Source organism: Leptidea sinapis, chromosome 24 (assembly GCF_905404315.1).
Source record: "Leptidea sinapis chromosome 24, ilLepSina1.1, whole genome shotgun sequence".
In the NCBI taxonomy this organism is placed as follows: Eukaryota; Metazoa; Arthropoda; class Insecta; order Lepidoptera; family Pieridae; genus Leptidea; species Leptidea sinapis.
The window spans coordinates 6461403-6487801 of record NC_066288.1 but is presented as its reverse complement, the minus strand read 5'-3'; the positions used below and the strand labels follow the sequence as shown (position 1 = coordinate 6487801).

Here is a 26399-nt window from a genome sequence, read left to right as displayed (position 1 = left end):
TGTTTTCAGGCGTGACCGCTGTTCTTGGTCGACCTGCAGAAGAAACAGTGCTGAGCGACACACGACCACATCGGAACTCGGCATACCAGCGGTATATTGTCGTTTGACTCGGTGCTTCAACATCATAAATCGAAACAAGTTCACTGAAACATTTATCTTGAGATGAGCCGCGACGAAAATTGTGATAAATTATGGCACGAAAATGTTCACGCGTGAGCTCCATTTCTGTTGACGACGTGTCAACTTTAAACCAACATAGTTTCTGTTTTTGAACCTTTTTTTTAATTGTATGAATGTCATTAAGGTGCTAAGAGGCCAGTATTCAAATTCTAAAAAAGGTTTTATTGTAACTCAATCAGAAAATATATTCTATTCCCGATCATTTCAGGTTGCCCCTCGTATATAGCCAACAAATTATTATAAAACTGTTTCTTGAAAGTATACCAAATAGAATTCTATTTAAGGACGTTGGGACTTGCCATTCGTTTGTCATTAACGTATTTCTTATTCCTAGGATGGTTCATATGGGTTACGAAGTAATTATTTATAAGCAAGTATGAATTCATGCAGGGAAATTATTTGTAAATTTACAAATGTTACTTAAATATTGCATAAGTTCTTATTAATTTATAGCAATAATTGAAATAAAATATCGAAAGATCATACAAGGATGGAAAAACGTCTATTAGAATTATTACAATATTTCATCCAATTCTTTACAAATTCATCATCGTGTATCCTTCGTTTAGTTAACGTGTCCATTGCGTTTGTAGTAAAACTTGAAGCTATGTTGAACATCTTATCCCATTTTATGGTGGCTCAGAGAAAAATTGTCCTCATAGACACTGCGAATCTTATCGAATCTGAAACAGGAGCTGATGCTGAATAGAAGCTGCTGGTCTGGTAATCCAGAGCGGATCAATCTCTCAGGAGGACGCTGTGATGAATTCCGTTTGAAGTTCATTGCCCTCTCGGGTGCTACTTCCTTTTGGCGTAAAGTCGTTTCATTCTGATGTGATCCTATTGGACTCACCGAGAAGCTTGTAATAGTTCTGTTAGATGGTAGGAGGGGGAATAGCCGGACTGTCTAACGGTGTTTTTTGGTTTAACAAACCAAAGAGGATGTAAATACTACGTAATAAAAGGCGAGACTATCTGAGAAATATAAGAGAGAAATTTAAATTTACTTTAGTATGAAACGTACAGTGAGATTTGACATAAGTTTGAAGTTGTAATTACAATATGGCGATGAAGTGTAATCCGGCTAAGTTTGAAAGCGAACAGTTGCTGAAAACGTACTAGACTTCGGCTGTCTCCGTTTTTTACAAGATTATTACCGTCATCTGTCAGTCTATCAATCACTGCACGTTTCATACCACCAATTGTCTTTTCATGGTCGTGGTGGACACAACCAGGTTCATTATTATTTCGGCTTGGAAGGTGTTGGAAAAGATTGCAGACTGGTTAAATGGCCATTTAATACCACTTTACCCTTAAAACTTGATCCTACTTGCCTTTTGATTATAGACCCATCTGTGTTCCAGACAATATCGTTATTTCAAAGTATATTTGGCGCTTCTCTGCCTGGTACGGAAGAGTTGACATATTCCTACCTCCCTTAAAATTGATGAGAGGACGCAAGCATGCTATAAAGATAAACCTCTACACGATATAAATTTGTGTCTCTTGTTGTAATCCAATTTGGAGTTTTTCATTAATATAACGGTGGCATATAGGACAACATTAATATCATATATTAGGTATTCTCTCAAGGTACCTACAACCTATACCAAAGGAAAAGTTATTTATGTTAGGGTTCTATATTTTTTTATGCAAATGATACTTATGATAGGATATAAGATATGGTATGTTAAAAAAGTGTGTGTGCAAGATATATGTATGCAAGAAGTTATACTTCTTTGGCCTAACAAAGCAAAAATCCTTAAAATTATTTATTCCTCGTGCTATTCTACATTTGTAGAAAGGACAATATTGTAAAAATCTTGCAACGATGGCTTTGACAATTAATTATTAAATAACGAATACGGCTGTGCGGGCTTGAACCCTTTACCTATCCTAGTAATGGACGAAGAAACCAAAAAAATAACGAAAACCTTTCAAAAATTTCACCCTGTTACTCTTGTGTTACATTGATGCGAGCGCATCTTAAAATTTCACTCTCATCATTTAACGCGCCTAAGGAAGTATAACTTCAAAAACTTAAATGTTACTTAGAATTAACAAGAAACTGCATCATTATTCAAAAATACTCAATATTCTATGCACATGCAAAAAAAAGTAAAACAGACAATTCAGAAGCAATTTTCTGGTAGGAAATAAATTTATAATTACCGTCTCGCTTGATTAAAATACCATTTAGTTATCATTTACAAAGTAAGAGCTGAAAAGCTTGTAAAAAGCCGAGAAACGACGAGCTTCTTTGTATCCTTCTGTGCACATTTAACGTTTTAATTATAAATTTCTTAAACGGAATTGTTATTAAAATGGAATTTGTATGCAAATTATATTAATTATGACAGGGAAATAGAACTATAACATTAAATCACCTGTCCTTTCGTGGCCTGTACGGTTTTGTCATCATCATTCATCGTTTCAGCCGGAAGACGTCCACTGCTGGACAAAGGCCTCCCCCAAAGATCGCCATAACTATCAGTCCTGCGCTGCCCTCATCCAACCTATTCCGACGATCTTGACCAGATCGTCGGTCCATCTTGCGGGGGGAGTACCAACACTACGTCTTCCGGTACGTGGTCCCAATTCTAAGAACTTACTGCCATCTGTCCGTCGAACTATGTGCCCTGCCCAGTTTCACAATCATTTGGGCTATTTCGGTGACTTTGGTTCTCCTATGGATCTCCTCATTTCTGATTTGTCCTCGTAGGATAACTCCGTGCATTGCCCTCTCCATTGCCCGCTGATCAACAATGAGCTTCCTCATAAGGCCCATAGTTAGCGACCACGTCTGCGTTCCGTATGTCACTGGTTAAAAACCTTCGTTGTGGTATTTCGGACCAGAAGATTTACGCAGCTTTCCGAACGCTGCCCATCCAAGTTGGATTCGACGAGTGACCTATTTTCCGAAAGCGGTTTTGTACCTTTCAATAAAACACTTTTTAGAATTTGAAACCCATGTTACTATAACATGTGTTTTTATTTTTATTAATATTTTAGTTAATTCAACGTTTCGAGACCTTTCCATGTCACGTTTTCAGGGGGACTGCGTCTAAATGAGTCAAGATAGCATTTGTCATAGTTGTCGTTATGAAGTTTACCGCCATTTATCATTTAAGTATCCAAATGGCAAAAAACGGAACCCTTATAGATTTGTCATGTCCGTCTGTCTGTCCGTGTATGTCACAGCCTCTTTTATGCAAACTTCCATTGAAAATTGGTTTGAACGAGATCTAGTAAATAGTTTTTTTTTAATACATATAAATGATGAGAGCTCATTTGCATTGTATTATTTTGAGCAAAGTTTTTTTGCCTTTTCGATTGAAATAATTTAATATAATTTTCTATTCTATATAATTTTTATATAATGTTTACAACCCTTAATGGGCGAGTCCGACTCGCACTTGGCCGCTTTTTATTTGAATTTATACGTGCTGTAGATAACACTTCAGAAGTAAAAATTTCGTCAGGTCGAGATAAATAATACGAAATACAGTTATATTTTCTTGTATTCACGAATAATAACAAAAAAATAATTGTTTACACTAGTATAACATTTAAAGTATACAGAACAGTAAATGTATACACTACTATTGAAAATTTTACTCTAATTGATGGCGATCGCAGTTGACTCAAGCCGTAAGAACGTTTCATAGTCGAGCGTCATAGCTCAGTCCCATTCCATACAATATGTTCAATAGTTCATTTTTTCAGGGCACCTAAAGAAGCAACTACTTAAAAAAAATTAAATCACAAAAAGCGAAGAATTAGTCCTTAATGCCTTTAGTATTCTCTTTTTTTTTATGAAAATAAAACATAAAATAACGAGACGAGCAGGACGTTCAGCTGATGGTAATTGATATGCCCTACCCATTACAATGCAGTGCCGCTCAGGATTCTTGAAAAACCCAAATATTCAACTGCGCTTGTCAGCTTAAGTCTCATTTGCCCAGTAATTTCACCAGCTACGGTGCCCTTTAGACAGAAACACAGTAATGTTTACACATTACTGCTTCACGGCAGAAATTGGCGCCGTTGTGGTACCCATAATCTAGCCGGCTTCCTGTGCAAAGGAGCCTCCCACTGGTGGAAATAGTGGTAGTGTATGTACTTGCTTTCTAAAGGGTGAAGAATAAAATTACATAAGCGCTTATTATTAAACAATATATTACTTTCATAAATTTAAAATTCTTTCATTCTCAACAAGGATTATTAAAGTTTTCGTGAGAAGTTCTCCGCGAATTTTAATTCTTTTAAAAATTTTCTGCACTTTAATGCAGTCGACAATTTTTTATCTTGCGAACTGCAGAGTATGTAGGATTATGTTTTATTGTATTTCATTTTTCTGCTAGCCACGTTTAGCTCAACCACAAAGTAGGGATGGATACTTACGTGCTCAAGTATTCTATACTTTTCCATTTAGGAGGATGATATCAACTATACATAACCTCGTGGTACAGAGAACGAATTTGGTATCATTTTTGATATCCAAATATTTATTTAAATATGTATATGACTCATATTTGATACAGCTTGCAAGGGTCACGGGGGAGTAGAGAACGAAATTAGTGAAACAACTATGTTTTCAACTATATGGAAGAAGTTTCCAGTGGTCACCGCGCAAAATTACGATTTCAATAATGTGGACATCGCTTGCAAGCGTCACAGGGGAATACAGAACAAATTTAGCAAAACAACTAAGATTTCAACTTTATGGATAACGTTTCCTGAAACCTCGTTCTCTGTGTAAAACGAATTTGGGATCATTTTTGATATTCAAGGTGGCCGCCGCACAAAATTATGACTTCAATAATATGGATATAACTTGCAAGGGTCACGGGGGAGTAGAGAACTAATCCATCAAATCAATTAGGATTTCAACTATATGGATAATGTTTCCAGGAACTTTGTGATGCAGAGAACGAATTTAGCTTCATTTTTGAAATCCAAGATGGCCACCGCGCAAAATTATTATTTCAATAATGTGGGTATCGCTTGCAGGGGTCACAGGGGAATACGGTACGTCATCGTCATTCGAGAATTTAACTGCCGCATCTGAGCTATGTGCCCTGGCCACTTCCGCTTCAGTTTCGCAACCAATTGTCAGTGACTTAGTTATTCCTACTAATCTCCTCATTTCTGATTCGATCTCACAGGGAACCTCCGAGCATAGGCCTCTGAGCAACCATTCCGTATGTCATCACTAGAACACACAGTGCATAAAAACTTTCGTCTTCAGGCACTGTAGTATTTAGCACGAGAAGATTTTACGGAGCTTCCCGAACGCCTATCTAGGATAAGGGTGCTATAGAGATATTGTTTTTACTTCAGTTTTTTTTTATTTGTATTAATTAATTAGTAATTAAAATACTGATGAGATGTTGGATAAATTTCACACACAACGTGACATCTGTGATGTACATATTTGACATGGACAACGTCGCGAGTAAGGTAATTGCAATTATTCTACAATTCTATTTCCCTCTAGTGATTTATAATATTACAATAAAATAAAATGAACACTAATGAATTTACGATATTCGATATTTAAAGCAGTTTCATTTCCAAAAATCTTGACAAAAATATGAAGTCTACAAATCTCTCGATATTGTCTTTCAGATTTCGTAAAAATAGATTGAACAACGAATACCTTCCAAGTGATAAGGAAGGACATATTGTCGGTTCATTGAACAATATATCGCTAGGTCGTCGGATAGGATACTACTGATATGACGAGAAATCGATGTATTGGAAAACAATTGAAAAATAATAATGGGATTACTTCTTTATTGGCTTTTAGTTTCAAACTTTTGAAGTGAAAACTTCTTAAGAGGGGTTATAGTGTATATGATTTTCTGATTTAGTGCATACATTGTTATAAAGGCATTAAACGTACCTATTTATTTTCTCAAAATTGATTCCTTTAGAATTATTTTTGTTGTCAATTCAAACACTATCGCTGCTTCGGAAACAAATGGCGCTCGGAGAGAAAAGAAACTCTCCCGAGCATTCTTTTTTGCGTTGTGTTTAATAAAATATACAATATTGTACTGTCATTGTTATGGCTATGAAATAATCATATTGCTTAGATATTCAGATGTGGAGTAGTGTTTACGACTGAGGCATTTTTTTATTTCTTTGAATCATTAGAGATTACTGTAATGTTTTTCAGGCAGATTGCTGTATGTATTTCAGTTATTTTCTATAAGACCACGAACGGCATTTTGCTGAATATAATTTTTGCGCTGAGAAGAGAGCTAACCGTTGGTTTGAATCAGGTTGGTAATATGTTGTCTATGGTATTAAAATTTATGAAAATTTAGTATACACGTAAGATTTATCACCCTTTATTCTCTAAATAGCAACCATTATGCAAGCAAAACGAGAAGTAAGGAACTGTTTAATTACTAAATCTTATTATGATTAAATTAGTTACTAAATCTTTTGGTATTCATAGGATACAAAATGGCTTCTAGGGCAAATTAATACACTTTTATAATAAAGTCTATTTGTCTAGTCCTAGCAATCATAGATGCTATATGTAAATGGCATAAAAGGCCTGTTACTAACTTATATGCTATTGCTGAAAAGTCTATGTCCACAAACTTATGTAACTTTTGCTGCAAGCCTAATTATTTTCAAATTTTTGTCGTATGAAAAGTGTGTTTATTGATCATGACACTCTCGCTTACCTTATCTTTGGTTCGCATATACTACCTACAATATGATGAACAACAAACTACATTTATTTTATAACGACTAACTAACTATGACGAACTTTATTACTTTTCTTCACCCCTAACAACAGATACATATACTTGGATAAGTGCTGCAACCATTTCATTAACATATATTTAGAATTTTAATTCCAGCGTTTTGAAAACGAGTATGCTTGGTTCGAAAATGTAATATTTATTTGTAAATCCAGTAAAATAACAATTTCACTTAAGGCTTTCCGTTTTGGATTTAATTTGTAAAGTGCTTTCTCTAATACAATGCACGATTTGCTGAAATAGACTGCGTGAGAAATTTCTGCTAGTTAACTTATGTGTTTCGGTTTATATATTTTTTTAAATATTGCTTTTTTGTAGATTTGGAGTACAAATGAGCGTACGAGTCACTTAATATTGATGATTATCACTGCATATACTTTCATTTAAAACAAGCCGAATAAAACAACGTGGAGACCTCAATTTTTTGTTGTATAGATCTGCATAACCGCACCAACAAGTTTCATCCATCACAAATTAGGATATCATCCCCATCATCTGGACGTGTAGCGGTCCTCCGCAGTGCGGTTTTTAAGGAGCTTTATTCCACGTACTAGTACCACGTAGCTGTGGAATGAGTTTCCTTGTGCGGTGTTTCCGGGACGATACGACATGGGTAACTTCAAAAAAAGCTCGTACACCTTCCTTCAAGACCGGCAATGCTCCTGTGATTCCTCTGGTGTTGTAACTTAACACCAGGTGACCCGAACGCTCGTCTGTGGATGAGCAGGGTAGTGAGAAGTAGCAACACCCTCCTCAGGGCACCGGCCATGAAACTGGACAATCCTGTCTGAAGGTGCTGGGGTGGTGCGCACATAGGCGCTAGGAGACTCCCTCGGGCGTTGTAATAAGGATTGGTTTTTAATATAGTGGGATTAGTTGTTAAGTAAGTTTAATAATAAGTACTAACATGGGTTAAGTGATTGTTTTTTTTGAACTAACAGATTCATGAAATAAATTAAAATAAAATAACTAGACTATGCGATTACAATTATTTTTTCTTTGTTATAGGTCCTGAACGTGCTAATCGTCTAGACTTCGGTAATGAAAATGGGCAAGAGTGGTCACTTACTTTGATGGCATGTGACAGAGTGAGAAAGAAAGAGGCAATGGTGCCATTTCACTTAAATACCCTCTTCCTTCTGATGCTAATTATAAAACAAGGTAAGTAAATATTACATCTTGACCGCTAAATTGCCACATTGTCCGTTGGACTGTCTGTTTTTAAGGTTATATTTGTTGTTTTCGACCAGATTAGTACTATTTCTTTCCATAGTACTGACATCCTTATATATAAATTATAATGCCCCAAACTAGGCGTAGCCTGTACTTCACCTACTACACGCACCAACTCGGGTCGAAGAGTGTCAATGACTAATATGTATGTAAATTACAACAGGGATTTTTCTGGCATTAATCTATTGTGTAGACTGAGATCTATAGTTACTTAGACTTTACTTACGTAAGTCTGAGCTGAGAGTAGGCTTAGCATGTTCTTTGATTTCGTTTTTATAGTATTTTGACACCTAAAATTATGCTTAAGCCAAGACCAGTGGGAAGCTCCTTTGCACAGGAAGCCGGCTAGATTATGGGTACCACAACGGCGCCTATTTCTACCGTGAAACGGTCATGTGTTAGCATTATTGTGTTTCGGTCCGAAGGGCGCCGTAGCTAGTGAAATTTCTGAAATTAATACGATATAAATACTTAAACACACATAAATACATAAACATCCATGACTTGAAAATAAACAGAAATATCGGGATTTGAACCCGGGACCTCTACCACAAAAGGCGAGATCACTCAACCACTGTGCTGTCTGTTATAACTACCTATTCTACTATCAGCAATTTAGCTTGGCTGACTGAATAGATGTGCAGAGTTTTTTACTAACAAGTGATTGATAGACCGTTTTAAACTTAATTAATGATTCAAAAAATTACGCAAAATTAAAAAATATTTAGTGTATGGTCAATAGTGAATCATTTTAAATAAATTAATAAAACATGCTCTCTGCTATACTCACATGTCCCGCACGCCCGCAGACGCCAACTGCTCAGCTGTTTTGGCGCCAAACCCGGCGCGACCACGTGAGACGCAATAGCCTCTTGTGTTTACATTAACCGAGGTATTATAATGTGGTTTATGTTAGGGGTTGCCAGATAAACAAGCTTGGTTATTTTAAACAAAAAACGAGATTTGTGATAGATTCGTGCTGTGATATCGCCGCACATTCAGAGTTGTACGAGAAATTGTGACTATTTTGCTAAACGCGTCAAAATAAAAATAATGAAATTGTATTCTTTGTTTTATTTTTAGTATAGTACAAGTTATAATATGATCTTATGATTTCTTCTTCGTGCCTAATATTAACTTACAATGCCAGTCTCATGGGTAAAACAAAGAGACACCTTCAATGTATGAACTCCTATAAATGAATCACTAGGAAACCCTGTGCAGAGCCAACCAGTGATTACAAATGTATATGTAAATAAAATATGCTATATAAAAAAACAATTAAACTTCGAGGATATAAATACAGAGAACTAATTTAAACAGTTGTATAATGCAAGCCACAAGTAATATTTCCAATGGACAGTGAAATAAAATTTTATTATCACAATGCGTTCCGGTATAATATATGAAAATTTAATCATTGGCAAATAAAATCACAATATATTTGAAATGTACAACAGCTTTATCAATTCAATAGTATTAATCGTATAGTAATCTATTGGTTCTGATCTGGATCAACTCATTTCTAATTCATTCCTTGAGCGAGACTATCTTTCTTTGCCATTAGTTTGACCTCAAGCCTTACATAATTTATATGTCTAGATAGAGTCTCTTGCTGTTAGACAACTGATGAAAACAGGCCAGGAATATAAGTTTAGTGTGCGTGACCAGCTACGTCTTACACTTAACGATTTGTATGACACTTTGTGTTAGTATGCGTGAATTACTCAAAATAGAGGGTAGTTCTAAACACTTATTTGTGACGTTTTCACAGCTGTCATAGTCTATCTAGACGTATAAATGATCCAAGATTTGAGCTTTGAATACGACAACAAATGGTCGAATATTTTTAGTGCTCTGTGGTAGTAGTAAATATTGTCATAGTCGAGTTGGAATCAATTGAGCTCTGTCCCAGTTAGATCTGTCTCGGTTTGCCTAATCCAAATCGCTTCTACTCTCTTATTTCATTTCCGAAGCGGTAGTAGTATCTAGTATATTAGAAATGACATCAGAAATAATTCTAAAGGAATCTATTTTGAGACAAAAATGCCTCTATGCTAAAATCCATATTTTTTTATTGAATCTGACCTACGTTTGTTTATCAACCTATCTTCTGGCCTGTTCTTAAGTGATCGCCGGTGCTAACACTCTTCTGTAACATGTGAGGAATCACAAGAGCATAGCTGGCCTTTTAGGATACACTTATAAATGTAAAAGACAACCACGTCGATAATGGCCTTAATGAGAGGAAGTGGGAAGAAACTGATTGCCAAATATTACTTAAAATTATTTCTGACACATTCCATTTGCTAGTGTTAATCTGCGTTAATTTATTCGAGAGTTTAGACGATTTTTATACGATATGTTAGTGAACATTAGACTAAAAACATACACTGAAATGAAAAAAACATAATAGAAATAACTTATAAAACATGTTCGTTCATCTACATAAATTTTACTGTATTATTATAATTAAATAATCTCACTTTATATCGTTTTCGAACGAATTCTTCTTAACGTTAACGTAATAGATAACCCTCACTTTAAAGATTAATTACACAAATTAAATTTGGAAACAAATTTTATGAACGATGCAGGACTCGAACAGGCGCTCTGAGCCAATCGTTCGAGTGACGTCACGTTCATTAGTAATAATAATAATATTGACACACTTTTACACAAATTATCTTACCCCAAACTAGGCATAGCCTGTACTATTGGTACAAGGCAACGATATATTTAATACAATATACTTACTTAATCATATAAACATCCATGACTCGGAATCACACATGTATATTAAATATATCATTGTCTTGTAACCCATAACACAGGGTATATATGCTTAACTTGGGGCAAGATAATTTGTGTAAAAAGTGTGTCAATATTATTATTATTAGTATTATTATATTCATCATATAAATGATTGCATCTACCGAGATTCAAACCCGGGACCTCTAGCTAGTCAGCGTCACTAACCATTCGGCTATATGGGTCGTCGTCAAATCTTAATATGTTTTGTTCAACTCTCGTTATTAAATTTTATTTTCAAATTTAATACGCGATTTTGTTGTTCTTATAACCGAGAAAACATCTATTCGGTAAGATAAGTTAGCAATGTCACTTGCAACCTGACGACAACTCAACCGAAAAACATATCGACGTTGGCAATCGAGAGCTGCTGAGAATCAGACACGCACCAATAACCGAGGTCGTTTTGTTGTTTTCTCAGAAATTGCAAGTAATATAACACGATACTACCCGTACGTATCTTTTGTAGTAATTAATGTATTTATCATTGTATTGGATTTCATTATTTCCGTATATATGTATAGTAAATACAGATAATAATCTCAAATGGCAGTTTGTACTTAGAATTAAAACTGTCCATTTGACTATACTATATTTTATGATGAATTAAGTACTGAATTTTGAATTTGTGAACAATTCACTAACACATACACTATACCTACTCATACATATATACAATACATAACTTATTACTATCTACTTACTACTTATTATAACTAATTATTAAGGCGAAGGGTAAATAGAAAACACGCAAACATGGTGTTTTTAGACAAGTTTTGTGGTGAAAATTTAGCATTTGGAGCTATGAACACTACTTTATCCTGTTACACATACCCTTAAGTCTTAATTGTTGCTAATGCTTGCTGTTGGTTAAAGTTGACACTCCAGAGCTATTATGAACTACCAGTTTTCTTTGCAGTTAAACAAGTTTTATCTCGGCATGATGCATTTGCTTAGTATACTACTCTCATAAAAGTTGTTCTTATAGCTTTTGTTTTTTTTGTGTAGGTACATTTATTCAGATTAGTAATCAATAATGAGGATTGTAAGCATTTAACTGTTTGCGCCTGTTAAAATGTTACATTTTCGAATCAAGAATTTTTGAAAATATTTGCTTTGTTACATAGGAGCCGTGAACTCATATCGCTCGAGGTCGCAGGCATTTAGTGTCGCCTTAATATCTATGATACATATTTTGTTACACATGAATAACAACAATATTAATATTAATTTGTATGACACTTTGTGTTAGTATGCGTGAATTGCTCAAAATAGAGGGTAGTTCTAAACACTTATTTGCGACGTTTTCACAGCTGTCATAGTCTATCTAGACGTATAAATGATCCAAGCTTTGAGCTTTGAATACGACAACAAATGGTCGAATATTTTTAGTGCTCTGTGGTAGTAGAAAATATTGTCATAGTCGAGTTGGAATCAATTGAGCTCTGTCCCAGTTAGATCTGTCTCGGTTTGCCTAATCCAAATCGCTTCTACTCTCTTATTTCATTTCCGAAGCGGTAGTAGTATCTAGTATTTTAGAATTGACATCAGAAAGAATTCTAAAGGAATCCATTTTGAGACAAAAATGCCTCTTTATGCCAAAATCCATAATTTTTTATTGAATCTGACCTACGTTCGTTTATCAACCTATCATCTGGCCTGTTCTTAAGTGATCGCCGGTGCTAACACTCTTCTGTAACATGTGAGGAATCACAAGACTATCTGTCGTACGACTTTAATGATCTAAGTTTTTGTATAATAGGTCATATTAACTGTTTTAAAATCAATTTTTGGTTTTTGAGCTATGTTATAACTTCTGTTGGGAGCAAGATGCTCCACATTTTCAAAAATGGCGCTTGCGGCAAAAGTAATAGGGCATCATGAGGTTAATTTTTGACATCTTACATGACATTTGAAATTTAAAACTCTTATACCAACTTTGTGCAATTGTTCCTAACTCTGCAATAGGTCCATATACGTCACAATTTTTATGGCGGCTTGTGTCGCATTTTTTCGTTTATAGTAATAAAATTTTTAATGTATTAAATTTGTTTAGTAAATAAATCAATTTGACAGAAATAAAAATAATGGAAAAATTTATATTTATATATTGATGTTATGGAAATTATCTGGAAACACAATTTTAGTAATTTCTTTTATTTCTTTGAAATTAAACCTTTTTCTTGTTTACATTATGTTATGTTTTTAAAGTGATAACCCGCACTTCTAGGATTAATACACAAATAAAATTTGAAAAACAAAATTTTATGAACGATGCGGGATTCGAACCCACGACCTCCGGCGTTCCGTGCCGGTGCTCTAACCAACTGAGCTAACCGTTCGAAAACCGCCTCGATACAAAATTCTGTTTGCTTTGTTCAACTCTCAGATTGTGGCTTTTTCTTGTTATCAAAATCAGCCAAATATTTTATTATATTATGGTAAAATACTTTTCTAAACATTTTACGTAAATTTTAATTGGCACTGGCTAATTTTTGTACAACGATACTGATACGTAGTCCGCCAATATATTGAATAACCCAATAAAAAACCGTGTGAAGAAACTTTAGAAATACTTCTTTAATAACTTAACTTTCCGCCCACATTTTCGTACCTCATAAATGACACACTTTCGGCTCATTTGTCAGATCAATACGAAGACTCTTTCCGAAAAGATGTATAACGTCACATTTTGTCATTGTAGAACTGACTTCTTCTACAATAATTAAATTGTTTTATTATAATTGTAGTAATAAATAAATTGTGTTCCGAAAAGCTGTTTAACCTGATTCCTGCCGCCGAATTCCACCTTCGCACGACTCGCCACAAGCTAAGATATCATCCCCACCATCTGGATGTGTGGCCTCCACAGTGCGGTTTTCAAGGAGCTTTCTGGCACGTACTACAACGCTGTGGAATGAGCTTCCTTGTGCGGTGTTTCCGGGACGATACGACATGGGTACCTTCAAAAAAAGCGCGTAATTAATTACACCTTCCTTAAAGGCCGGCAACGCTCTTGTGATTCCTCTGGTGTTGCAAGAGAATGTGGGCGGCGGTGATCACTTAACACCAGGTGACCCGTACGCTCGTTTGTCCTCCTATTCCATAAAAAATAATAATAATAATAGTATGATAATACTAATAATCTCCACGCCTCGTACTTACACCTACATACCGCCATAACTCTACATAGGGCTACTGGAAACCCAAGCGCTGGCAGCTATTTCGGTCAACGGATCAGCCTAGTTATCCCACGCAGAAATGCTGCCAGTAATCTTGGTACACTTCCCCGTAATGGGTTGTAAGATGTTTTTTATTAAAATTACCAGACCGTAATCCTCAGAGGAAGGCGGAAAATAATAAGTTCAGTGCTACGAGAAAACAGATTTATTAAAACGAATACAGAATACTTAAGTTAAATTGAAAGCCTTTCAGTGCAAAAGGAATTGATATTCATAGGAAATTGTTTTATTAAGTGGCGGACTCGTGATTTCATGCAATTTTCCCAGTGACTTGTTGCCTATAAACTGTATTTTAATTTTTATTCTGGGTTTACATGATGGAGGTCGTAAAACGATTGTGGTTTACAACACTCTCTCACTTAAAACAAGAAGAATGGTATATGGTTACAAGTTTTATTTTTATAAGAGAATTAACATTACTTTTTTTTAACTAAACAGAACATCGACACGTATTTTATCATTTGCATTGAGGTCGAGGGATGGAATATCAGCCGTGAAATTTAATTTTACAGTTCAATTATTAGGTTTTTAAGCTTTGTCATTAGCGAAGACTCTGCCTAAGGCGAAAGTCATACTTGTATTTCTTTTTTACTTATTGTTTTGTTTAAATTTTTATTTAGTTTTATTATTTTGTTTCTTACTTCGACTTTAGAGATTACCAATGATGATAGTGGTAATGAAGATGGTGAAAAATTCATTGAAATTATGGATAAAAGTTGATTTTTCTGAGAGATAAACTTTTCAATGTAAAATAATTGCAATAGTTCTGAAGTGCTATATTTTTTATGTAATATAAATTGTCACTTTTTTGTACGATAGCGCAATAAATAAATATTGTATTTAACCACATAAATGCTAGTACTTTTATACTGCTTAATAAAGCAATTCGTGCGATATAATTCCCTTACCATTCCAAATTATTCAAAAATGCACAACGTTAATGTTTCCTCTTCCTGTTGCAAACCGTTGTTTTTTTCACAGTTAAATACAATTTCAATTAGTTAGTAGTATGAATATTATATCAAAACTGCTTATTTATTTAGCCTCAAATTAGGACGATAGCATAAAAAAAACAATAATTAAATTTCAGCTAAGGGCTGAATCTTAACATCATATTATTCTACTGTAATAAGAGCGAGAATGCTTTGCCAATATGTAGGACAGTGGACTCGTTCACTTTTAATTATTCAGAATGGAATTTGTGTAAATTAAAATTGAAATTTGCAAGTTTTTGTACTAGCGAGATATTAAATAGTTTATCACTATTTATTATTATTTTCCTTATATAACATAACTTTCTGTATGTATTTTGGTTTTTTTCTATAATTCGTTTACTGTGATTATTGTAGTCATTCTTTATAGATTTACTTGTCTTTTTATACTAGTTTTTGAGTTTCTCTTTCATATCTTTTGTCTAATTCTTTGTATCTATCAGATTTGTTCTTGCATTAATTACATCGATAGTTGTTTAAGATAGTATTTTGTTGTGTTTGATTTTACTTTTTTCTTCTGTTGGTTTTGTTTTTAAGCTATCTCTAATATAATACATTCATTTCTGTTGTAGTAACTTTGTTGATCCTGTGTTTGGTAAAAGGTACCGAGTTGTTTGAAATTAAGTTTTAAATTTTCAATACATTTTTCAGATTCATATTCGTTTTTAAGGAATTCGGAATAAATAAAGCTTAATTATATATATAACACAACCTTAATTCTAGTGAGTCTATTACATGCAAAGGAAGAAGTCAGCATGACAAACGAATGTATTGAACAAATACTTGACGATCAAAATAAGCAATGTGTCAGTTACTTGTATACATTTTTCCGTAAAAAATTCAAATGTGTTAACTGTAATCCTGTAAGAAGAATTATTACATTGATGCTATTTCCACTTCCATGTACGCGTACAAAAGCACCATAACGTACTGAACACGATCTTTTTTTTTTTTTTTACAACTTTAGAAAACTTAGCTAGATACATATTAAAAATTAATCTATTATACAGCAGATAGCTATTTACAAGTTTTCACAAATAATAACAATTTATTGTGTATAGTCGTTTACCTACATTAAATATAATATTATATAGCCTACCTTGCTTTATATAAAAAAAAGTTTTTATTTACTTGACTTCTAAATTGAAATGGTGTCGTCTTGAATAAGTCAAGATCGTATTCACTATTAACTTCATTATAAAGTTTGCATGCTCTTATAAGAAAACTGTTCTGTCTATAATTACATTTTACTGATTGTATTTCTAGTAGGTTGCCCCGCCTTTGGGAGCTGACAGTGGTTCGTAAGCCAATCTGCTCTAGCAGTTCTGCACAGTTAACTCTACCGTTTGCTATATTTAGTATATAAGTAATGTCTGCAACACGTCGTCTTTCTTGGAGAGGCAAAAAATTTAATTTTTGACAGCGTGACATGTAATTATGTTCATAGTATTTTGTACGGAATTGTAAGTAACGTATGAATCTTTTCTGTATTGATTCAATGCGGTTCATGTACACATTATAAACTGGATTCCATATTTGAGATGCGTATTCTAGATGGCTACGAACGTAAGCACAGTATGATATTACATCAGTTTAATTGATGTTAGTTCCGAACACATCCTTATGATAAACCCTAATGTTTTATTAGCCTTAATGATTATATTGTTTATGTGTAGATCAAATAGAAGCTTTGAATCAAAGATGACTCCGAGATCTTTAATGGATGATACTCTTGTTATTGATGTTCCAGATATTGAGTAATTTTCATGTATGACATTCTGTTTTCTAGTATATGTGCAAATAAAGCATTTTGAAAATATTGAGATCTAATTTGTGTTCTGCAAAATAACTAACAAATTTATCTAGATCAGTTTGTAAAAGGTCAGCGTCTCTAACACAATTAACCGGGCAAAGTATTTTCATATCGTCGGCGTATAGTATTATTTTGGAATGTTTAAAATTAGAGGATATGTCATTTACGAAAATATTAAATAAGAGGGGGCCCAGAATGGATCCTTGTGGGACTCCTGAAGGAATACACATTGTAGCAGATTTAAAACCATTTAGAACAACGACTTGACATCTATTGGCGATATAAGCTGAAAACCATCGATATAAGTTGCCTCGAATCCCTATTTGTAGTAATTTGTCAAGAAGAATAGAATGGTCAATTCTATCAAATGCTTTCTTAAAGTCAGTGTATATGACATCTACTTGGGAAGGCTCCGACATATACTTTGACAGTGTTTCAGTGCAAAGAAGCAAATTCGATGTGGTTGATCTTCCATGAAGAAAGCCATGTTGATTTTCACTAAATATGTGTTTTAGGGCAAATTGAATTTGCTTGTGCACTATTTTTTCTAGAACTTTGGCAAAAACACATAGTTTAGAAATTGGTCTATAGTTTTCCACTCGGTCTTTAGGGCCACTTTTATGAATTGATGTGATAAAGGCTTTCTTCCAAATATCAGCTAAAATGCATTCATTTATGGAACGTCTATAAAGAAGTGTCATGGGAGTACAGAGATTATCGGCGCACCTGATGATCAGTAAGGGTGGAATGTTATCGGGACCAGCAGACTTGTATGGATCCAAGCCTTTGAATAGTTTAAGAACATCTTCTTCACTTATTTCTATATGGGAAATATCACTGAGCGAGTTATGGATGACTATTTTTTCTTTATTATTGACGGTAACTGTATTGTTGAGAAAGTTTGAATGAAAAAAATCTCCGAACATATTACAAATCTCCTCACCATTACTTGAGTATCGGCCCAAGTGTGTAAATACAGCGGGGTAGTTGTTTGAACCCCTCTTCGACTTCACGTACGACCAGAATGACCTAGGATTTTTGGTTATATTCGTCTCAATTTTTTTAATATATTCATCAAACATTTCACGCTCCATTCTAACAGCACGATCTCTTAAAGTGACGTATGAATTAAAATCGGAAAGATTGCCATAATTTTTGAATTTTTTGCGAAATTTGTATTTTTCCTTTAAGATTTTGATAAGAGGCAATTTATACCACTGGGGATATTTGCGGTTATTGTAAATTTGTTTACATGGTATATACTCGTCTCTTAATTTGTATAATGTATCATAAACAAAACTTACAGCTTCCTCAAAAGTTTTATTATTAATATGGTATATCCAATCAACCTCATCAAGTTTCTGTTTAATATTATCGTAATCTCCTAGGTTATACTGGTACTTTAAATGTGGAATACTTTCTAATGAATGTAGTTCAACAAATTCAGCATAAATTGATAATGCTTTATGGTGGGCATCCTCAGGCACTAGAGGGCTGGTTGACTGAGAGACGGAAACCTCATTATTCGATAGTACAAGATCTAATATTTTATTATTTATGTTCAAAATTGAGTTATACTGTAAAAGATTGCAAATCGAAAAGTTGTCAATTAATTCAAATTGAGAGGTACCTTGTACATTACATGCTTGATATGAACAACCGTCCTCAGATATTTTCCATTCTAAGTTAGGTAAATTAAAGTCCCCTAATACAATAAATTTGTCGGAAGGATGATTCATTACAATATTTGTTAGATTTGATGCGAATGTCGACGTCTGTACTGTGAAAGAGTTCCCTAAATTTTGATCGTAAGAGATTTTATAAAAACTAAGGAGGAGAGGATAAGGAAATTGGCTTGAGATTGATAAAGGCATAAAAGGCATTTATTTTTCAAAATTGATTCCTTTAGAGTTCTTTTTGATGTAATTTCTAATGCTACTACCGCTTCGGAAAGAAATTACGCTCTGAGAGAGAAGTTGCGGTGTAAGAAACTCTCCCAGCATTATTTGAGTATATCTGAGTCTCGGTTAAAAGTCTTTGCTATTTCATGACGGAAGTGGACGGCTTTTTTGCCAGAAGCCTCCTAATATTAAGACTATAGAAGAAGACCAGAAGTCTATAGCGGACTTGGAGATGCTTTGAGCCACTTGCTTTAAATCCTCGAGGCTGTACTGTTTCGCCCCCTCCAGAGTACTCAGGATAGCCTAGGTATTCATCGTCAGAGACAACTCCTCGTTGTAGATGTTCACGGATAGATTACCCAGATCTATCTCGTTAACTACCGCACTGGAGAAGTGCAGTTGAAAAAGATTCTGTCATTTGCCGGGGGGGAGGGTGTACGCCTCCATAGTAAGTAAAAGCCATGCCTGTTTTTTTAATTAAAGTCTTTTACGAATTCTCCTACCACCAAAACACCCCCAATTTTCCTAACAAAAACATTATAGTAATAAGTTTAGGAGTATATAGAATACAAAAGATAGATGTTTCTACACCAATAATTATTAGGAATTTCAAGATAACTCTGTAAAATAATAATAATTATCTTTAATTTATTACGTAAATATATAAAATGTTGAATTAGTGAAGCCTTGTTAATATGCACAGAACAGTTTAAACAGATCTCTTTTACATCCTCTGTGTTTATATGTTTATAAGCGTTTCTTAAGAAATACTCAACTGAGAAGATCTTTTGTACTGAGTGAAAACATCCGACGGTGCATCATTAAAACTGAATGTCTCACACATTCAGTTAAGGGCGTAAGTAAACACCCTCGGCTACGAGGGTTCCGCCGTCGTGCCCGATGACATCCGGCTGAGCTGGAAAATACCCCAATAATATATAATATATAATACCACATTAGCTGAATTCGTGCTCGTGATAAGTTCCATTCACATTTAAGCGGTAACACAATACTGACTTTTTTTTTAATAAATTATATAATTTGAGTGCAAATGAGGACTACACATTAAAGAGGCTGAATATTCTCAATAACTTTTAGCCACTTCCACTATATTTTCTGCGATACTTAATCTTTAATTTAATGATCCAGTTTTTGTATTTACAATTTACACGTTATTGTCATTAATTTCAGCAATTTACGTTGATAATTAATCAAGTTTTTTTTTGGAAGCTAAGTTTGTCATTATTTTATTGAGGTTATAGGAAAAACTCAAAGTTCTGTTTGGGATCGCCATTAAACTCGTCATCACGAGACATGAGCTATTCAAAGTCCAACTCAAATAAACATTTTCATAGCAATTCTAAACATTAAATTTAAATTTCTGAATCTACAGTGAAAAAGTTGAGCTCGTGAGTAGAACATACAAGAAACTCAACGGCCACTCTTTCTCATCAAATTAATTATTTTATAATGGCTGTAATATTATACAATTAAACATATCAAATTAGTTTGTAAAATGCTGAAAATTTGAAATGTGGAATATATACACCAGCAGAAGGCTCCTTGCACGGGATGCCGGCTAGGTTTTGAGTACCACAACGTCGCCTATTTCTGCCGTGAAGCAGTAATACCTAGGTAACACTGAAAATGCTTAGAAAATGAAAAACGGCTTAATGTAGAAAGTTGCCAATACTTTTATTGTTTTTCGAAGTTATCTCCATTCCTCTCTACACATCGTCGCATTCAATAGAACCACTGAGAAAAGCAGTGGGTGATAATCCTGAAGAGGAAATCTTTTATTACGTAGAAAATTTTCCGAATCACGAAAAAAAGAAGTCTGTTGGAGCAAGGTCTGTACACGTTATTACATTTTTACTAGGTTAGGTAGGCGAGGAAGAAGTGATTCTTAGCTGTAGGAGTCTTCTTAGACATAAGATTAATAGTTTTCTTCTGCGAATGACAACGATAGAAGACAACAAATAAACCCATCTGAAATATTTGGATAAAAGCTCAACAAACTACTATATTCATTAATTTTCACTATCAACATGCGAGCAACTAGGTCCATTTGATGGTAGGTGATAACTCCTGCTTAGAACAATAAATAAGCGCCACTTTTTACTATGAAAATAAGGGACGAGACGAGCAGGACGTTCAGCTGATGGAAATCGATACGCCCTGCACATTACAATGCAGAATTCTTGAAAAACCCCAAAATTTCTGACCGGCACTACAATTGCATTCGTCACCTTGAGACATAAGATGTTAAGTCTCATATGCCCAGTAATTTCACTAGCTACGGCGCCTAATAGGCGCCGTTGTGGTACCCATAATCTACCCGGCATCCTGTGCAAAGGAGAATGTGAAAATTTGAAGTTGTATGTATTTTTTTAATGCTGACTCATAATCAAACAAATTTAAAAAACAGATGTCAAAAAAATTAAATAAAAATTTCGTGGACCACCTTTAACATTTAGGGGTATGAAAAATAGATGTTGGCCGATTCTCAGACCTACTCAATATGCTCACAAAATTTCATGAGAATCGGTCAAGCCGTTTCGGAGGAGTACGGGAACGAACATTGTGACACGAGAATTTTATACATAAGATATATAATATAAATGGTTTATATTATATAAATATATATGGTATATATTAATATAGTATAAACGAACATAATAGAAGATATAATTTAAATTAAAAAGATAAAAAAATAATAACCTTGAATAAAGGAAATTTATTTATTTAGATTTATTTTTATGAATATAAGGGACGAGACGAGCAGGACTACAAAAAAATTGAGCGGCACTACAAATGGGCTCGTCACCTGGAGACAACATGTTAAGTCTCATTTGCCCAATAATTTCACTAGCTACGGCATCCTTCAGACCGAAAAACAATAATGTTAACACATTACTGCTTCACGGCAGAAATAGACAATAAGAAGAAAATCCATTTGTATGTGGGCAGAAGCTTGAACGTAAATGGAGCGATGTTAATATTATAAAAACAATCGTAGGAAGGCTGTTCGAATAATGAATTTCTGAGAGCCTTAAAATAAACAGCCTCTTAGCTGTAAGGAAGCCTTTCAAGATAAACACTACCTTATTATGCTAAAGGAAAATGAAGTGATCATAAATGAATTTATTTAACATTAATAATAATTGAAAAAAAAATATAATTATTAAAAATAAGAAACGTTACTGTAGGAAAGATCGCATTGGAATGTTAGCAAAATGTAACAGAGTAAGAATGACAAGACCAGATTAACTTAATATGTTTTACAATAAACCGAGATAAAAATTTTGTACCAATTGTAGAGGTGATCTTGCATATTCAAACTAGGGGCATTCTAGTACAATTCTCATTGTAATTGCTATAATAATAATAATATTGACCAATTTCACACAAATTTTCTTGCCCCAAACTAGGCATAGCCTGTATTATGGGTACAAGACAACGATATATTTAATACAATGTAATAACAAATAACAAACATCCATATTCATCATATAAATGATTGCACCTGCCGGGATTCGAACCCGGGACCTCTAGCTTAGAAGTCAGGGTCACTAACCATTCAGCTATATGGGTCGTCGTTATAAGATAGATAAACAAATAATACAGACAGAAAGATTTAGGAAACCTTTTTCTTTTATGAAAATAAGGGACGAGATGAGCAGAATGTTTAGCTGATGGTAATTGATACGCCCTGCTCATTACATTGCAGAGCCACTCAGGAGTCTTGAAATACCCAAAAATTCTGAGCAGCACTACAACTGCGCTCGTCACCTTGAGACATAAGATGTCAAGTCTCATTTGCCCAGTAATTTCACTAGTTACAGCGCCTTTCAGACCGAAACACAATAATGCTTACACATTACTGCTTCACGGCACAAACAAGCGCCGTTGTGGTACCCATAGTCTAGCCGGCATCCTGTGCAAAGGAGTCACTGCTAAAATGGTTCAGTCGAGTAAATCTTTTGTTGAACGATGTATATTCGCTTACAACACGATCTTAGAAGATGTATTAATCACTTGTGTTATGAAATTGAAATGAATTGTAAAAAACTTTTATGAGGTAAAAAAGCGACCACTCCGGGCTATGTAATGAATAATTTTTATCTTAATGCTGTTTTCTTAAGATAAAATGGTCTGCTTAGTTAGGAGCGTTCAATAAGTGATTTCAAATATAATCAAATCAATTTTCAGATCTAATTTTGAATGAATATATTTGAATTTGAATATACACTGATACTTTTTTTTAAATTAATATAAGGGTCAAGACAAGCAGGACTTTCAGCTGATAAAATTGAAGATACGCCGTTCCCGTTATCTTGAAATACCCAAAAATTCTGAGCGGCACTACAACAGCGCTCGGCACTTTGAGACATAAAATGTCAAGTCTCATTTGCCCAGTAATTTCACTAGTTACGGTGCCCTTCAGACTAGTTTGAGACTAGTTTTGATACCCATTATCTAGCCGGCATTCTGTGCAAAGGAGCCTCCCACTGGTAATAACATAATAAATGTAGAGAACAGAACTAAAAAAAGACATAACTTTTCATATTTACGAATAACCTTTAGCTGCTGTGAGCTAAACACGAAGATATGAAACGGCTAGTTTTAATTTAAAAAGTTTTATCCAATTTATGAGGATTCCCTGAATTGGAAACGAATTGAAGTGTAAAAGTTTCAAGTCGCAATGATTACAGGAGGAAATTAAAATGAGAAAACTTATCAAAGTCAATTAGAGATAGCTTATCAGATTCTTAACATATCGATCAATGTTTTTGAGAAAATGAAAGAACATCTCAAGCGAAAAATTATACTTAATTTTGTTATATGTTTATTTACCGATTATCTGTGAAAATGAGTGGATGCTTCCGACATAGCTTGCAAAGATTTTGTTTACTTTGTAATACGATACTGTAGAATATAACCAATTAATCATTTTTAACTGACTTATGATTTTAGTTAAATAAATCAATATACTATAAACAATTCACTTTGTTTAATTGACAATTAATTTTCTATCTTATATTTTATTCAAACAAAACAAAAATGCCCAGGGACGCGGAGAATGTACAAAGTACTATCTACGCGCCTCAATGGGGCTACTGGAAACTCAAGGGCTGGCATCTTTTACGGTCAACGGATCAGCCGTGATAGCTATATAATAATAATAATTGCTTTATTTCCCAAACATTACAATAATTATTAATAGTTAGTAGTTACAAGTTACAAATATTACTAAATTATATTATTAATTAACTGGAAACCAAGTTTTTCAAGAATCATAGGTAATGGGCAGGGCGTATCAATTACCATCAGCTGAACGTCATGCTCGTATTGACCCTTATTTTCATAAAAAAAATGTATCGTGTTCAAAGTTAAAAGCCTTTTAAACACCAAATATTTAATAAAAAGTAAAAAAAAGCCCTATAAATATAAATTGTATATTGAGTTTCAATTAACTGTTTGTGTAAGGTTGCTTAGTGAACATGATGGTCGTGATTACTAAGTATCATAATGAGTAATCATATTAACGTAAATTTGATCAAAAATGAATAAATTATTGAAATAACGTTTAATTACAAAGAAGCTAAAACAATTTTATCAGACGCTAGCAAAGTTCTCACAAATTTCTAAGTAAATAGCACAGTAGTCTCCAAACAAACTAATAATTGACAACTATGAAAGTTGTGATAGAGCTTGGTTCAAAGTTTTGTTCCAACAAAACTTGCTTTGTAATTGCAATGACTCTTAGTGAATAACATCTAGACAATCTATTTGATTTCAACTTGTTACGATCAGATTCTTATAAATTAACAGACAGATGACATTCTAGGATATAAGATCAAAATGTGTTTTTTACAACAAATTTTAATACTTACCACCGTCCTAAATAGTTAACTGTAAAATTAAATAGAACAATTTGCTAAGCTTCTAAGAATAAATATCAAATCACACACTGACTTGTATTCGAATAGAAATTGGCCAGAATAATGTACTAACTCGTCAACGGCTGCAGCGGAAGTGTGTCGACGCAAAAAAATCTGTATTTACTGTTAAAATATGTAAAAAATTACTTATAATCTACATATTATAGCAATTGACAATTAAGCCTTATTAGGTATTATGTAGGTCTCACAAACTTATTTCTACAACTCTATCTACGTATTGAGGGATAAATCTTTATTATGCTTAAAACTAATACATATGGTTTGTGGGGGAAAACCCAGGAAACTGGGAAAACCTGGCTATTCAAGGCAACATGGCCTTTTATAGACATGTTCAGCCTGTCCACCTGTCACTGTCAATAATATATTATAATAAAAGAGGAACTCTGTTTAATAAATAAAGAGCAATCTATACTGCCATACTGCCTTATCGTTAACGAAGTATTTTAAACTAAAATAGGTTTTATAACTTAACTTTCTTTAAACATTATGTTTAAATTTATTAATTGTCAAAACAAATCTTATAACTACATTTACAATACTATGATTACATTAAATCAAAACTATCATAACGTGGAGGAATCGTTGTTGGCAGCATTTTCGCGTTTGATATATATATTGCTCCCTGTTTTGTATGTAAATAATTAATTATAATTATATACATACAAAACAGGGAACAATTAGGATACGCGATGAAACAAAAGGCAAAAGGAAAAGGCACAGCTTCACCTGACATGGAATCATAAATTTATGTTTCCATGCAGCGCTGTTTTTCAGCCATCCCCTCCTCCCTAAGGTGTTGAGCGGGAGTGGATGTATTGTGGCTCCCCGATTACCTACTTAACCTATATTTTTTTATAAAGTGTTTATAAGTGTGGGTGTGTATATGTGTGTGTGTGTGTGTATGTATGTGTGTGTTTAGGTATGTGCGTGAGTGTGAGCGTGTGTTTATGTCCGAACACAGAAAAAATCTTTTAGAGAAAGATATTTCCAGTTAATTAATAATATAATTTAGTAATATTTGTAACTTGTAACTACTAACTATTATTAATTATTGTAATGTTTGGGAAATAAAGTAATTATTATTATTATTATATAGCTATCACGGCTGATCCGTTGACCGTAAAAGATGCCAGCGCTTTAGTTTCCAGTAGCCCATTGAGGCGCGTAGATAGTACTTTGTACATTCTCCGCGTCCCTGGGCATTCTTGTTTTGTTTGAATAAAATATAAGATAGAAAATTAATTGTCAATTAAACAAAGTGAATTATTTATAGTATATTGATTTATTTAACTAAAATCATGTCAGTTAAAAATGATTAATTGGTTATATTCTACAGTATCGTATTACAAAGTAAACAAAATCTTTGCAAGCTATGTCGGAAGCATCCACTCATTTTCACAGATAATCGGTAAATAAACATAAAACAAAATTAAGTATAATTTTTCGCTTGAGATGTTCTTTCATTTTCTCAAAAAC

The 26399-nt window shown here is 33.8% G+C and overlaps 1 protein-coding gene across 1 annotated transcript in view; it reads left to right on the top strand.

Moving 5' to 3' along the window:
* Positions 1-26399, top strand: part of LOC126971634 (uncharacterized) — an 87628-nt gene that overhangs the window by 45716 nt on the left and 15513 nt on the right. The window contains exon 2 of the mRNA XM_050817997.1: positions 7974-8126. Within this exon, the coding sequence (XP_050673954.1) occupies positions 8039-8126 (88 nt within the window). The 5' untranslated portion in view covers positions 7974-8038. The remainder of the gene's footprint in view (positions 1-7973; positions 8127-26399) is intronic.